The sequence below is a fragment of the Xenopus tropicalis genome, chromosome 3, assembly GCF_000004195.4.
Source record: "Xenopus tropicalis strain Nigerian chromosome 3, UCB_Xtro_10.0, whole genome shotgun sequence".
NCBI lineage: Eukaryota > Metazoa > Chordata > Amphibia > Anura > Pipidae > Xenopus > Xenopus tropicalis.
In genome coordinates, this window is record NC_030679.2 from 139060701 (window position 1) to 139077388 (window position 16688).

Genomic DNA, 16688 nt, shown 5'->3' on the forward strand with positions numbered 1-16688 from the left:
CCCTGCAGTGGGAGGAGCAGACTCCAGTCCTAGAATATAACATACTCACTAAAAGATTACTAAAATAACAATGTTCAATGAATGATTGAGTAAATGAATGAATAACTTGGTGAGTGAGTGAATGAAGAGCAGTATAAGGAGGGTTGATGGTGTATGAGAGAAGGAATACTAGGGATAAAGCTGTTACAGTAAGTCAGTGCATGGTGCAGGCATGTTAAATAGCAGAAGGCAGAGTAATTGGCTAATATATGATATTTGGACACAAACTAAAAAGTATTTAATGTGACCCTGTATGTATATTCTCTAAGCTGGGGAGAAACCCCCTGCAATGATTTAAAGGACCCGCCACCGACTTCTCCCTGCTGCCCCCAGACCCCTTTTATACCTTTTTGGCGGTTGGCCGCGGCTGGACAGAGGATGCTCCACCCTCCATGTAGCTGGATATGCGGTTAGGGCTGCGCTCCACATTCTGTTACAGGAAATGGATAGATGGAATGCATGATGGGAAAGAGTGATGGCAAAGGGAGAATGATGGAAAAAGAAGTAAGGACAGAAGCAAAGGAAAAAAAGAAGGAGGAGGGTGAGAAAAGGTTGGGAGAACATGAAGATGAAATAAGAAAAAAGAGAGGAAATATCAGATTTGGAAAGACAGGAATGATTAGAAGGAATGATACAAACCCCACTACAGGCCCGAACTGGCAATCTGTGGGTTCAGGCAAATGCCAGAGGGGCTGCTGTAAGGTGCCATAGACACTCACTATTTATTGGGCTGCTGGGGGGCTGTTTGGGCCACTGTGTACTGAAAATCAGGCCCGGACTGGCAATCTGTGGGTTCAGGCAAATGCCAGAGGGGCTGCTGTAAGGTGCCATAGACACTCACTATTTATTGGGCCTATGGGGGGCTGTTTGGGCCTCTGTGTACTGAAAATCAGGGTCAGACTGGCAATCTGTGGGTTCAAGCAAATGCCAGAGGGGCTGCTGTAAGGTGCCATAGACACTCACTATTTATTGGGCTGCTGGGGGGCTGTTTGGGCCTCTGTGTACTGAAAATCAGGCCCGGACTGGCAATCTGTGGGTTCAGGCAAATGCCAGAGGGGCTGCTGTAAGGTGCCATAGACACTCACTATTTATTAGGCCTATGGGGGGGGCTGTTTGGGCCTCTGTGTACTGAAAATCAGGCCCGGACTGGCAATCTGTGGGTTCAGGCAAATGCCAGAGGGGCTGCTGTAAGGTGCCATAGTCAGTCAGTATTTATTGGGCTGCTGGGGGGCTGTTTGAGCCTCTGTGTACTTGGAATGCCAGGGCCTATTTTGGCCCACTGGGTACTGAGTGATCACACGTTGTTACACACTTCAAGCACACACCCAGGGCACATCTCCGTACACACAGTACCACAATACACTGCCAATAATACACACAACGGAAGGAAGAGAGCTGAGCGGGCAGCATACTTTAAACCCCCCCATACGCGGAGCTTGATTTTTAACTGTCACAGCCCATTCTCAGTAACGTGTCCCAGTCTGGTAAAACAAAACAGCTCATTGGTTCAACTGGTTTGGCACTGGCACCATTGGCACTGTGGGCTGGGTGCCAAGTCTGGACTGCTGGTGCATGGAGGCAGGGTAGGTGGCAAGGGACCCAGCATTCCCAAGGTTACTCTCCTTACCAGGAATTGATAACTATGCATGGATGTCATGCAAGTGCCCTGTGTTGATGCCCTACGGACTGAATTTTAGAAGAGACTGAATGTGTTGCTAGGAGTGATTATTACAGAAATCCTGCTACCTCTATGCTAGTTAGTTCTTGGCATACAGTCTGTTGCACCTATTGTACCTGAACCATAGTGGCAGCTCCTGTGAATGAGATACCAAGGTATGCCCGCTCCCTATTGTACCGCACTGTATTTCAGAATACAGTCCGTAGTTATAATCCTCCATGGCCCAGAAACCGATCATTAATGTGGCTCAATAAGAAAACCCTGTTAAATGAACTGTGATCTGCATGAAATTCATGGTGTAATACTGTTTGCTAACACTGTGTGGCAGCACTGTTATCTATACCACCAGGGGGTGATGAGGATATATTATTAGGGGCATGCGTAGAGATTCACTAGCACATGCAGAGTAACACAGGGGGCATGCAGAATACTCAGTTACATGCTAGGGATTAGGGTGGGGGAGGGCTGGGGAAACAAAGTGCCACCTGTCGGAGCTCAGTGTTGGAGTTGGGCTGGGTCCGCCGTTGCACAGATTTGGGACCCCCAGGGCCATAAGCAGAGTTCACCCAGGAGTGAGAGCGATCAATACCCTGTAAAAAAAAAATGAGAGCACCCAGGCAGGGAAGCAGGTGAGACAGACACCAAAAGAAAGAAGGGAGCACCAGCGAAGGGGGGTGAGGAATATTAATTCCCCCAAAAAGAGGGGAATCCTTACCAGACAGGGACTAAGAATATAGAAGGGAATCCCAACCAGACAGGGACTAAGGATAAAGAAGGTAATCCAAACCAGACAGGGACTAAGGATAAAGAAGGTAATCCAAACCAGACAGGGACTAAGGATAAAGAAGGTAATCCAAACCAGACAGGGACTAAGGATAAAGAAGGTAATCCAAACCAGACAGGGACTAAGGATAAAGAAGGTAATCCAAACCAGACAGGGACTAAGAATAAAGAAGGGAATCCAAACCAGACAGGGACTAAGGATAAAGAAGGTAATCCAAACCAGACAGGGACTAAGGATAAAGAAGGTAATCCAAACCAGACAGGGACTAAGGATAAAGAAGGTAATCCAAACCAGACAGGGACTAAGAATAAAGAAGGGAATCCCAACCAGACAGGGACTAAGGATAAAGAAGGGAATCCCAACCAGACAGGGACTAAGGGATAAAGAAGGGAATCCCAACCAGACAGGGACTAAGGCAGGGGTCTCAAACTCGCGGCCCGGGGGCCATTTGCGGCCCTCGGTACAATATTTTGTGGCCCGCACCAACCAACGCCTTCTCAAAAGCAATGAATGGATCACGATTTTCATTGCGATTCAAGGGATAATGCAAGGCACAGCGGGCGGGAGCTGCTGATTGCGGAAATGACGTTATGCCATCATAACAGTTATTATGGGAAGACGTTCTGTGTGCACAATTAGCTGCTAAGGAGCTAATTGTGCACACAGAACGTCTTCCCATAATAACTGTTATGATGGCATAATGTCATTTCCGCAATCAGCAGCTCCCGCCTGCCGTGCCTTGCATTATCCCTTGAAAGCCAATTTTTTCTGAAATCCCTTATGCGGCCCAGCCTCATCCTGACTTTGCCTCCTGCGGCCCCCAGCTAAATTGAGTTTGAGCCCCCTGGACTAAGGGATAAAGAAGGGAATCCCCACCAGACAGGAACTAAGGGATAAAGAAGGGAATCCCAACCAGACAGTGACTAAGAGATAAAGAAGGGAATCCCAACCAGACAGGGACTAAGGATAAAGAAGGGAATCCCAGCCAGACAGGAACTAAGGGATAAAAAAGGGAATCCCCACCAGACAGGGACTAAGGGATAAAGAAGGGAATCCCAACCAGACAGGGACTAAGGGATAAAGAAGGGAATCCCAACCAGACAGGAACTAAGGGATAAAAAAGGGAATCCCCACCAGACAGGGACTAAGGGATAAAGAAGGGAATCCCAACCAGACAGGGACTAAGGGATAAAGAAGGGAATCCCAACCAGACAGGGACTAAGGGATAAAGAAGGGAATCCCAACCAGACAGGAACTAAGGGATAAAAAAGGGAATCCCCACCAGACAGGGACTAAGGGATAAAGAAGGGAATCCCAACCAGACAAGAACTAAGGGATAAAAAAGGGAATCCCCACCAGACAGGGACTAAGGGATAAAGAAGGGAGTCCCAACCAGACAGGAACTAAGGGATAAAAAAGGGAATCCCCACCAGACAGGGACTAAGGGATAAAGAAGGGAATCCCAACCAGACAGGAACTAAGGGATAAAAAAGGGAATCCCCACCAGACAGGGACTAAGGGATAAAGAAGGGAATCCCAACCAGACAGGGACTAAGGGATAAAGAAGGGAATCCCAACCAGACAGGAACTAAAGGATAAAAAAGGGAATCCCCACCAGACAGGGACTAAGGGATAAAGAAGGGAATCCCAACCAGACAGGGACTAAGGGATAAAGAAGGGAATCCCAACCAGACAGGGACTAAGGGATAAAGAAGGGAATCCCAATCCTTTGTCATTGCTCCTGCCGTTTGTCATTACGTGGTGGGGACAATAACCCATCGCAACTCCCTCCCCCCGGAACTGCGTGTGCGCGCCAAAGCACACGCGAGGGGGGGGGGAAGGTGCAGGGGCGAAGTGGCCGACCAGGTTGCCTAGGGCGTCCAGTCAGCTTGGCCCGCCCCTGATCTCAAGCCAAACATGGCAGTACGTAAGCCCAGTTATGTACCTTGCCTCCTAAGATCCTCTGCACCTCCTCATCGTCTGTGGAGCCAGGAATGCTGGTCAGATCTGGGTTACTATTGCTGATGCTTTTGCAGCGGGCCAGTGTATAGCTGCTGGGGCGCCCTGTTGCACGGGACATTGTGGCAGAATGGAGAGAGGATGCGGTAGATGTACTAGTGGCCACTGTATAGGGGGAAAAAGGAAATGTTGGGAAAAACACTTGGAAACAGGGAGAAAAGAGCAGCAAGTAAAGAAGATACTAAAAATATTTATCAGGAAGGTCCCACTCACTGTTTAGCTGTGCTGGCATATCGCTGGGAAGGTGAAAGGCGTAATACAAATAGGAAGCCAAGAGGCTGTTTCGTCCATGCTGGTCCTGACCCACTTCCACGTCACGGTGGATATGGCCCACAAGCTTGGCCATCACTTCAAATGCGGCACGGCCCAGGTTCACTGCAGGTACAGAGAGAACAGCACTTGTGAGAACAAGAAGTGAGAGTGGAAAATGTGCATAACGACAGACAAGAGACAAGTATGGAAAGAAGGAAAGGAGTAAAAAGTAACTAATTAAAGTAATTAAAATGGCAGAAACATGTGTATAACAGTATGGAGTATCCAAATCTGAATCTCATCAGCTGACAAGTATGAATATGGTAGACCAGGAAATGGGGAATCAATGATAGGGCACTGTGAGGAAGGGAGATATGAAACCAGGATGGACTGACCAATCTGGCCCCCAATGATAGGGGGTCGCACAATGAGTAGTATGAGCTTGTCCAGCAGGGGATGACAGAAGCAGACAGCAGGCCCCAGAGCCGCTTGGAGCAAGTTCACCATGCTGTTCCTCAGTTCGGACTCCACGTTGCTTTCCGTGATGATCACGTCCTTCAGCCGGAATGGGAAACTCTGCTCCTCCAGCAACTGCACCAATGTGAAGAACTTGTCCAAATGGGGGTCCTATGGAGACATACTGTATCATAACTGATAATGAAAAGAGGAGAAACCTTCAGGCAATAGGGAGAAGTGGGTAAATTCTAATGCAGGGGAGGCAGATACCTGCTAATGAACATGGACAGTACCATGGGCTCAGTACCACTAAGATAAAGGAATTCTGGGGGATTTAGTCTGTCCTCAATCTAGATGAAGGGTCCCCAACCCTTGAGCCACTGAGCAGAGCAACGGCAATGTTGATTTGTCTCATTAAACTGTAGACAGTTGGCCAGACCAACCAGCAGATGGCACCGTAGTTTCAAGTTCATTCTATTGCCAGTTTAAAATCTGCCAATATGTTGAAAACTAGAATAAATGTAAATTGCAAAAGTGCTTAGAAGAGCTCTCTGAGCAATTTTACATTCATTGGTTTGCAGGCTTTACCTTTCTTATAATGGGAGAGGGGTGGGTAATCAGGAGTAGGCGGGACTAGAACAGGACAGGGAGGTTGCAAGCAGAGGGCTGGGTTGGATAGGACTGAACACCAACGACAAGATTTAGCATGATTTAGCATAGCAGATTATGAAGTTCTAGCCACATGAGGAACCTATTTTTATAATGATGCAAACAGAGGAAATAACCAGCCATTACCAGCTACACAGGCCCTTGCATATTTACATACATCATATGCACTGGCATCACCGCGCCGCATCCTGGGCACTCATTTATTCCACTGGTATTCCAGATAAAGTCCTGGCAGCTGTCAGAGGAGGAGGCTGGAATCTGTAGTTGTGCAACAGCTGCTCAGCCGCAACTTTCTGATGGGTGAATGCTAGGCTGCCCCCGTCTCACGTGAGGACATCATTTTCCACTTGGCCTTTTGCATAGTTATTTCTCCTCAGCCCTGCAGGCTTCTGGATGGATGCGGCCAAATAACTGTGGCTTCCCCTAGGGAAAGTGCATTGCTGGCTGCAGGATTTGTCCGCATTCTATGGGAAATCTCCTGGCTGGTCCTCTAGGATAATGGCAGTCTCACAAGGGCTTGGATAAACCACAGTAAGGAGAAGGGAGCAAAGCTGGTCCAGTGGTGGAACTAGATGTTACTGAGCCCCACAGCAAATTCTGTTAAGGTCCCTCATACATTGGTATATTGACCAATTCTACCGAGATATATTGAAACTGCCCTTTAAATAAAGCATTACTGGGCCCCCTACTCTCCTGGTCCCAAGATTGGACTGGGGTGTCCGGACTGCTTTGGTCTTATTTGAGGTGAAATCGGGGGGATGAGGGAGAAGTGCCTGAGTTAGAGAGGAGCATAACTGGTTCGGCAGGACCAACAACGGCAGGGACCCGCAAGGTTTTTACTCAGTGTCTCACCAGCTCTGTCTGACCCTGCCTAGGCCTCCTGAAACCGCAGGGTCTGCTTCCTCTGTAGGTATGCCCCTGAGCTGTTCAGTTTTTATGAGGAGGTAAAATCAAAATGGAATGGGGCTACAGTGGCAAATGCACTGTGCTTGCCCCCTGCATCTGGAGTGCGGGGACATGTGCCAGCCCAGCAGAGCTACAGCAATGTAGACTTTACCTAACAAACCTACAGGCTTCTATACCCATGGTTTTTGCACAAGCAGGGTCGCAGAGTGCAGTACCAAGCCAATCCAACAGGTGGAGTTGGTTTAGGAAAAAGATATTTGTGGGACAGGGATGGCAGTGAACCCTGGGGTAGGCTGTTCAGGACACATGTCCGAGAGTTCAGTTATACATCATGCCTTGGCGTTGTGGTTCTGATACCCTAAAAATCCCAAAGCACACAGGGAACGCCAACTGTTGTAAACAACAACTCCCAGTATCCTCTGGAACTTTTAGCCCACACCAGCTTGTGGGGGAGGGATAAATATGGGTTCCAGCATGTAATGACAGAGACAGGAAATGGTTCAGCTGGGAGATACTATAATTAAATAAATCCCCAGCAGGACGTCAGTGGGATCCTATTTGGAAGCAGCAGCCAAACTTCTGTAATTCCAATCCCAGAATCCCCAGAGAGCCGGAAGAGCCACACACTGAATATCCTGCGGGTTATGTACACTAGAGACCCCTTGTACATGCTATTGCCCCTTATCCTACCCCCAGCGAGCATCTGTCTGCAAGCACAGCGCCTCTGACACTCACCTGTGTGTGGACAGAGGAGGCAGCCACCAAATCCACAGAGAACACAGGCTTGTGGTTATCCACCCACTTCATTCCTGGGAGCTGGACCTGTCGAATAGAGGAGAAACAGCGCAATGAACAAAACAGATTTGGGCAGGAGCGCGCAGGTTGCAGAGTAAATGGGATTCCAGAGCCATATGCACCAGAGCGCTTTATATTCTATGCAGGCACCCAAGGGCCCATGCCTACTGCAGCAGCTGCAGGGGGACCGCCTATGGGTGCTTGTTAGGGATGCACTGAATCCAGGATTCGGTTCGGGATTCGGCCAAGATATGTCCTTTATCAGCAGGATTCAGATTCAGCCGAATCCATGCCTCATGTGACTTTTTGTCAAATAAACACACAAGTTAAAATTTTTTCTCTTTAACCCTTTCTTGCCCTAATTTGCATATGCAAATTCAGATTTGGATTTGGTTTGGCATTCGGCCGAATCTTTCGCAAAGGATTCGGGGTTCAGCCGGATCGTAAAATTGTGGATTTGGTGCATCCCTAGTGCTTATACAGAAAAATACAAATCCCATTTATTTTCTAGCTGCCAGTCCAGTGGGTGAGGGGGTATTAATCTGGCACTTTTCTGCATTTCTAACAATACCTTTATATAAGAATGGAAAATACTGCATATTCAAGCATCCCATGCTGGTCCATACATCCCACAAGACATTTATGTCACTGGACATTCATGTTACTAGACTTGTATGAATTTTCCCTGGATGCTAATTATTCCCTTACTTCATGGCAGTTCTTTAGTGGAAACCCCCCATGGAACACATCTGTGTCTATACTGTAGCTCCTTGTACCGGGCCACAGTTCTTGTGGACCTCAACTTGGTACCATGTGCTGTACCAAGGACAGGTCCGGACTGGCAATCTGTGGGTTCAGGCAAATGCCAGAGGGGCTGCTGTAAGATGCCATAGACACTCACTATTTATTGGGCCTATGGGGGGGGGGCTGTTTGGGCCTCTGTGTATGAAAATCAGGTCCGGACTGGCAATCTGTGGGTTCAGGCAAATGCCAGAGGGGCTGCTGTAAGGTGCCATAGACACTCACTATTTATTGGGCCTATGGGGGGCTGTTTGGGCCTCTGTGTACTGAAAATCAGGCCCAGACTGGCAATCTGTGGGTTCAGGCAAATGCCAGAGGGGCTGCTGTAAGATGCCATAGACACTCACTATTTATTGGGCCTATGGGGGGCTGCTTGGGCCTCTGTGTACTGAAAATCAGGCCCAGACTGGCAATCTGTGGGTTCAGGCAAATGCCAGAGGGGCTGCTGTAAGATGCCATAGACACTCACTATTAATGGGGGCTGCTTGGGCCTCTGTGTACTTGCCAGGGCCTATTTTGTACCCCAGTCCAGACCTGACTAGGGCCTTTCTTTTGCACCACTTCACTCTCCACCACATGCTACTGACTCCAAACGGCTCTTCAGGACAAGACCCAGTCAAACCCTCTGCTCCCGTTGTACTGATCCCCTCCATACTGAGCTGTTTAGAGTTGTGTGTGACGTATAGTAAAAAATGCATCTACTCACATCGGGGGTCAGCACCGAATAACTTGGGGGCAGCTTCTCCACCGATACAGGAAGAGAGAAAGATCCAGTCTGCAGACGGCCATGTTGCATCAGTGGAATCCACTGAGATGAGGTGAATAAACACAGGTTAGGAGGAGAATCAGTTAAAGGCTTTGCTTGCGCTCACTGTCAGGCGATAATCACCAAGGGGCACTGGCTGTGCTGTCAGTTCATCAATAGCTGGAGGGCTGCAGCTTATATTTTAGGGCTATGGGGTTTTGGCCTTCGTACTGCTCTCAGGGAGATCTTTATGGGCAATGAAACACTGCCATTTTAAAGGAAAACTATACCCCCAGAATGAATACGTAACCAACAGATAGTTTATATTATGTTAAGTGGCCTATTAAAGAATCTCGCCAAATTGGAATATATATATATCAGTAAATATTGGCCTTTTATATCCTTTCCTTTGAGCCGCCATTTAGTGATGGGCTGTGTGGTCCCTCAGAGATCAGCTGACAGGAAGTAACGCAGCTCTAACTGTAACAGGAAGTAGTGTGGGAGTAAAGGGTAGAACACTGTCCATTCATTGGCTGATGGGGCCTAGCATGTAGCCTTGACTTGTTTGTGTGCACTGTGAATCCTATGATCCCAGGAGGCGATCCCTTTTTTGCAGTATATTTTTATACAGCCCTATATTGTTCAGGGATAGTTTTTACATTAAGTAACAAAGTCTCTCCCTCAGACTGGTATGAGGCGCTCTGCTCACACACAAACCAAGGGCACACATACACGCTAGGTTATCAGCCAATGAATGGACAGGGCTGTGTCTTTTCCTCACACACTTCTTCCTGTTTCAGTCAGAGTCAGAACCATCATTATTTGCTGTCAGGTGATCAGTGAGTGAAACAGTAGAACAATCAAGCAGCACTCGCCATTTCTTTGCTGTTCAAGCCTCTTGTTTATAAGCCAGTTTTACCACATGATCAATGTTTGGGGGGATGTCTGTACCTCGCTTCATCAGGATGAATACTGGGCGACTGGGCAGTGAATTTAAATGGGTATACGCTTTTTAGGAGGGACAGAGGGATTAAAAAGGGTGGAGGGGTTTGTCTTTATGTAAAGTCAGATTTAAAGCCATGTAATAAAGACATTACCAATGAAAACGTTGAATCTCTTTGGGTAGAAATTTCAGTAGGGCTGAAGGTCACAAAGAAAATGATCATTGGTGTATGCTATAAACCACCCCGTATAGATGAGGGGGATGAGTCCCAGCTACTTTTGCAATTGGAGGAGGCTTCAAAATTGGGTCAAGTTGTTATTATGGGGGACTTTAATTATCCGGACATTGACTGGAGTAATGGGGTGGCTAAGTCAGAAAAAGCTAGTAGGTTTGTAAATATGCTAAATGACAACTTTTTATTTCAGGTGGTTCAAGAACCTACTCGGAATGAGTCTATTTTGGACCTGGTAATATCTAATAATACTGAACTTATCTCTAACATTTGTGTGGGTGAGCATTTGGGGAACAGTGATCACAACATGGTCTCCTTTGAGATAATGCTACAGAGACAGCTCTATAAGGGAGTAACTAAAACGCTCAATTTTAGACGTGCAGACTTTGCCAGTTTAAGGGCATCTCTGCAATGTGTCAACTGGGAAAGGCTTTTCATGGGGTTAGACACAGAAGGAAAATGGAACATCTTTAAAACATTGCTTTGCAGGTATACACAACAGTATATCCCCCTTGTAAGCAAGGAGAGGCATCGCAAAGCAAAACCCTTATGGCTGAATAAAAGAGTTAAGGTCGAGGTTGGTAATAAAAAACGTGCTTTTAAAGCATTCAAGTTAGCTGGGACAGCGGAAACTTTCATCAGGTACAAGGAAGCAAATAAAGCATGCAAAAAAGCTATCAGGCAAGCTAAAATAGAGATGGAAAGGGATATTGCAGCTAGGAGTAAAAAGAATCCAAAATTATTTTTTAATTATGTGAATAGTAAAAAAATGAAGCAAGAAGGGGTGGGAACCTTATTATCACGGGGGGGTACGTTGGTTGATGAGAACGGGGAAAAAGCTGAAATTTTGAACTCTTATTTTTCATCTGTCTATACATCTGAGGAGCCAGATAATGAAGGCTTCCCTTGTAATATACCCAGTGCTAGTAATTTAGCTACTGGCGCATGGGTCACTCAGGAGGAAATTCAAAAGAGACTTGAACATGTAAAGGTAAACAAAGGTCCAGGACCGGATGGGATTCATCCCAGGGTATTAAATGAGCTGAGCGCTGTGATTGCCAAGCCTCTTCACATAATTTTTCAGGATTCGTTGAGGTTTGGCATGGTGCCGAGAGACTGGCGGATTGCTAATGTGGTGCCGTTATTTAAAAAGGGATCTCGTTCTCAGCCTGAAAACTATAGGCCTGTTAGTCTGACATCAGTAGTAGGAAAGCTTCTGGAAGGGGTAATAAGGGATAGGATAGTTGAATACATTGCAGTTCACAATACTATTAGTTTGTGCCAGCATGGTTTTATGCGTAACAGATCTTGCCAGACTAATTTAGTTGCCTTTTATGAGGAGGTGAGCAGGAACCTTGATGCTGGAATGGCAGTTGATGTCATCTACTTAGATTTTGCTAAAGCGTTTGATACAGTACCTCACAGAAGGTTAATGATCAAATTGAGGAATATTGGCCTAGAACATAATATTTGTAATTGGATAGAGAACTGGCTGAAGGATAGAGTACAAAGAGTGGTGGTAAATGGAACATTTTCTAATTGGGCCAGTGTGGTTAGTGAAGTACAGCAGGGGTCAGTCCTTGGTCCTTTGCTTTTTAACTTGTTTATTAATGACCTGGAGGTGGGCATAGACAGTACTGTTTCTATTTTTGCTGATGACACTAAATTGTGCAAAACTATAAGTTCCATGCAGGATGCTGCCGCTTTGCAGAGCGATTTGACAAAATTGGAAAACTGGGCAGCAAACTGGAAAATGAGGTTCAATGTTGACAAGTGCAAAGTTATGCACTTTGGTAGGAATAATATAAACGCAAACTATCTACTGAATGGTAGTGTGTTGGGGGCATCCTTAATGGAGAAGGATCTAGGGGTTTTTGTAGATCACAAGTTGTCTAATTCCAGGCAGTGTCATTCTGTGGCTACTAAAGCAAATAAAGTGCTGTCTTGTATAAAAAAGGGCATTGACTCAAGGGATGAGAACATATTTTTGCCGCTTTATAGGTCCCTGGTAAGGCCTCACCTTGAGTATGGGGGGCAGTTTTGGGCTCCAGTCCTTAAGAAGGATATTAATGAGCTGGAGAGAGTGCAGAGACGTGCAACTAAACTGGTAAAGGGGATGGAAGATTTAAGCTATGAGGTTAGACTGTCGAGGTTGGGGTTGTTTTCTCTGGAAAAGAGGCGCTTGCGAGGGGACATGATTACTCTGTACAAGTACATTAGAGGGGATTATAGGCAGTTGGGGGATGTTCTTTTTTCCCATAAAAACAATCAGCGCACCAGAGGTCACCCCTATAGATTAGAGGAACGGAGCTTCCATTTGAAGCAGCGTAGGTGGTTTTTCACGGTGAGGGCAGTGAGGCTGTGGAATGCCCTTCCTAGTGATGTGGTAATGGCAGACTCTGTTAATGCCTTTAAGAGGGGCCTGGATGAGTTTTTGAACAAGCAGAATATCCAAGGCTATTGTGATACTAATATCTACAGTTAGTATTACTGGTTGTATATATATAGTTTATGTATGTGAGTGTATAGATTGGTTAGTATAGGTTGTGTGCTGGGTTTACTCGGATGGGTTGAACTTGATGGACAATGGTCTTTTTTCAACCCTATGTAACTATGTAACTATGTAACTATGTAACTATGTAATACCGAAATGTTGTTTGTATTGTTCTACTGTGACGTGGCTATACCAGTCATTGCACATTCTAAGCGCATGTGGTGCTACACAATTTGCTCCAGTGAGTGAAACAAAAGATCACAAAATGGTGGCTCAGGGTAAAATATATAAAGGGCAACTAGGAATATGTACACAGTAATTTAATATTATTCTCTGATAGGTTGTTTATCGGGACAGAAATAATCTGGGAGAAGGGTTCAGGCATATATAAGGCACTCACCGTATACCCTGCCGGAGTCTCCACAGCACTGCTCTGATTGGGCCTGCAGCTCACGTGGTAAAAGGTGAAGAGAAGGTGATGATTTTCTGTCAGATTTCCTGGGATTTTCATTTTGAATTCTTCATAGAAATCAGGAGACCTTACGTGTGGTAGAACAAACAAACACATTTAAAGAAAGAGGGCAAATACTGAGAATATGAAGGGAATAGTAACCATAACAATAATAACCATCACCCTTGCTGTTACCAATAGTAACCAACCAGCAGTTAGTTTTGATCAAACTACTACAAGGGATAACATTAAATTAAACTGCATGAAGCTAAGAGTTGGAGTCCTATGGGTAGATCCACTTAAAGGAACAGTAACACCAAAAAATTACAATTTATCAAAGTAATTAAACTATAATGTACTGCTGCCCCGCACTGGTAAAAGTTGTGTGTTTGCTTCAGAACGGCTACTATAGTTTATATAAATACCTTGCTGTGTTATAGGAAATGTAAACATTCTAAATACAGACAAGATATTAGCAGTTTTGACAATGCCGATATAATGAGTTTGTAACAAGAGAGCCACTTGCTGTTTATTTTGGTCGCCTGGTAATAGTCGGCAGAAAATTAAGTTAGTGAGAAAAGTCTTGTGATCTTCTTCTGCTTAGATTTTGATCACATGACATATGTATAGCTTAAAAACTAGAAAAAATATCACGTAAATTGAAAAGGTGCTTAGTCCTTCTAACAGACCCTGTGTAACTGCCTAGGACTCCAACCCCACGGCTACAGCTGGCCATAAACTGAAAGATTTACTCATTTGATGAGGTCACCAAACAAGTGGATCTTTCCCCATTTTTCCCACCTTAAGGTGCGCAATGTCAGATTGATCCTATTGTTCGGTCTTCAGGCCAAACAAGCGGATAACATTGCTGGGATATTGGCTGTAGGGATGAGGGCCGTATCAATACCCCAATGCGCTCCTTGTCCCAAAGGGATTTTTTAAACCTGCCTGACTGACATTTGCCTGATTTTCGGCAAGATATTGGTGAGGCAGGCCCCTCTGAGGGCCCCATACATAGGGCAGACTCAGACCATTGGCAGCTTTTATCAGCTTGTGTATGGCCAACTAAACTGGTAATATTACTTACTTGTTGTGATACACAACAGGTGTGTAAGCCTCACTGCAGAACTCACTACAGCTTGATTTGCCAAAGATCACCTGTAACCAAACACATGACTTACATTAACCAATGGCGCAATTCTCTGGCTATTTATTTCCTCTCACACTCTCACTCCTACACTCACCGACAATGCCTGATTTGGGTCCTCTCCAGCCATGAACTGAACTTTCACAGCAATGTTCCTCACCGACCCCTGACGGCTGCTTAAGTTCAGGCTTCGAGGGTACACAAACAGCAGATTCCTGTGAATAGAGAGGTGGCTTGAAATCAGTTGGTATAACATTAATTCAACAGAAAGAGATGCATCAGCCATTCAGTTAGCTATGGGAGCTCTATAATCAACTATGGAAGACAGGAGGGGGCTATGGGACATTGAGTCTGCCCATCCCACTGATGGGTGATACAGTGACACAGACAGGAGGGGGCTATGGGACATGGAGTCTGTCCCTCCCACTGCAGGGTGATACAGTGACACAGACAGGAAGGAGCTATGGGACACGGAGTCTGTCCCTCCCACTGCAGGGTGATACAGTGACACAGACAGGAGGGAGCTATGGGACATGGAGTCTGTCCCTCCCACTGCAGGGTGATACAGTGACACAGACAGGAGGGAGCTATGGGACATGGAGTCTGCCCCTCCCACTGCAGGGTGATACAGTGACACAGACAGGAAGGAGCTATGGGACACGGAGTCTGTCCCTCCCACTGCAGGGTGATACAGTGACACAGACAGGAGGGAGCTATGGGACATGGAGTCTGTCCCTCCCACTGCAGGGTGATACAGTGACACAGACAGGAGGGAGCAATGGGACACGGAGTCTGTCCCTCCCACTGCAGGGTGATACAGTGACACAGACAGGAGGGGGCTATGGGACACTGAGTCTGCCCCTCCCACTGCAGGGTGATACAGTGACACAGAAAGGAGGGAGCTATGGAACACGGAGTCTGTCCCTCCCACTGCAGGGTGATACAGTGACACAGACAGGAGGGAGCTATGGGACACGGAGTCTGTCCCTCCCACTGCAGGGTGATACAGTGACACAGACAGGAGGGGGCTATGGGACATGGAGTCTGTCCCTCCCACTGCAGGGTGATACAGTGACACAGACAGGAGGGAGCTATGGGACACGGAGTCTGTCCCTCCCACTGCAGGGTGATACAGTGACACAGACAGGAGGGGGCTATGGGACACGGAGTCTGTCCTCCCACTGCAGGGTGATACAGTGACACAGACAGGAGGGGGCTATGGGACACGGAGTCTGCCCCTCCCACTGCAGGGTGATACAGTGACACAGACAGGAGGGAGCTATGGAACACGGAGTCTGTCCCTCCCACTGCAGGGTGATACAGTGACACAGACAGGAGGGGGCTATGGGACACGGAGTCTGTCCCTCCCACTGCAGGGTGATACAGTGACACAGACAGGAGGGGGCTATGGGACATGGAGTCTGTCCCTCCCACTGCAGGGTGATACAGTGACACAGACAGGAGGGAGCTATGGGACATGGAGTCTGTCCCTCCCACTGCAGAGTGATACAGTGACACAGACAGGAGGGGGCTATGGGACACGGAGTCTGTCCCTCCCACTGCAGGGTGATACAGTGACACAGACAGGAGGGGGCTATGGGACACGGAGTCTGTCCCTCCCACTGCAGGGTGATACAGTGACACAGACAGGAGGGGGCTATGGGACACGGAGTCTGTCCCTCCCACTGCAGGGTGATACAGTGACACAGACAGGAGGGAGCTATGGGACACGGAGTCTGCCCCTCCCACTGCAGGGTGATATTGTGATAGTAGCAGAGAAAGAAGAGGAACATAAGATAATAAGATGAAACATATTGTTCTTTCCCTTCCCCAAACCCAGGAATGTGATATCTAACAGAGAAGTAATACAGTTGCCGGGTTATGAGAGAGACCCCTCTGTCAGTGGGGGATTGAAGTCAGGTTTTATTACAGGCAACAGCCTGGGGGTCCAGTGAAAATGATCTAACCGGACCCTTTGTTACCTTCCCACCCAGCCTCAGGGGCAGAGGATAAACAGAATGTGGGACACAGAGGGGAGTGTCACTTTACCCTACCCCTGACATTTATGCTGATTAACCCTTGAATGACTTCCGTATAGCTCATATGTGCAACATACTAAATGAAAGGAATCTATCCAGCACCAGAACCAGTCTGTGTTCTGCAAACACCTCCCCCCCCACACTGTTACCTAACAAAGTCAGTTCTGCACTTTTACTTTATATATAAAATATAAGCAGTTTTTACTACCTGCAGTCTAGCTGGTTTTCTAACCACAGG

At 46.8% G+C, this 16688-nt stretch overlaps 1 protein-coding gene across 4 annotated transcripts in view; it reads right to left on the minus strand.

Annotated features, from left to right (window-relative positions):
• Positions 1 to 16688, minus strand: part of dock6 (dedicator of cytokinesis 6) — a 77936-nt gene that overhangs the window by 19746 nt on the left and 41502 nt on the right. For 2 of the 4 annotated variants that reach the window (XM_031899433.1, XM_031899432.1), the window contains exons 15-24: positions 14509 to 14626; positions 14352 to 14422; positions 13214 to 13352; positions 9106 to 9207; positions 7539 to 7625; positions 5168 to 5399; positions 4734 to 4895; positions 4447 to 4625; positions 2203 to 2307; positions 386 to 469 (exon numbers count right to left, since the gene is read on the minus strand). In XM_031899433.1, the coding sequence (XP_031755293.1) occupies positions 386 to 469; positions 2203 to 2307; positions 4447 to 4625; positions 4734 to 4895; positions 5168 to 5399; positions 7539 to 7625; positions 9106 to 9207; positions 13214 to 13352; positions 14352 to 14422; positions 14509 to 14626 (1279 nt within the window). The remainder of the gene's footprint in view (positions 1 to 385; positions 470 to 2202; positions 2308 to 4446; positions 4626 to 4733; positions 4896 to 5167; positions 5400 to 7538; positions 7626 to 9105; positions 9208 to 13213; positions 13353 to 14351; positions 14423 to 14508; positions 14627 to 16688) is intronic. The other 2 variants (XM_031899435.1, XM_031899434.1) reach the window with 2 other exon arrangements.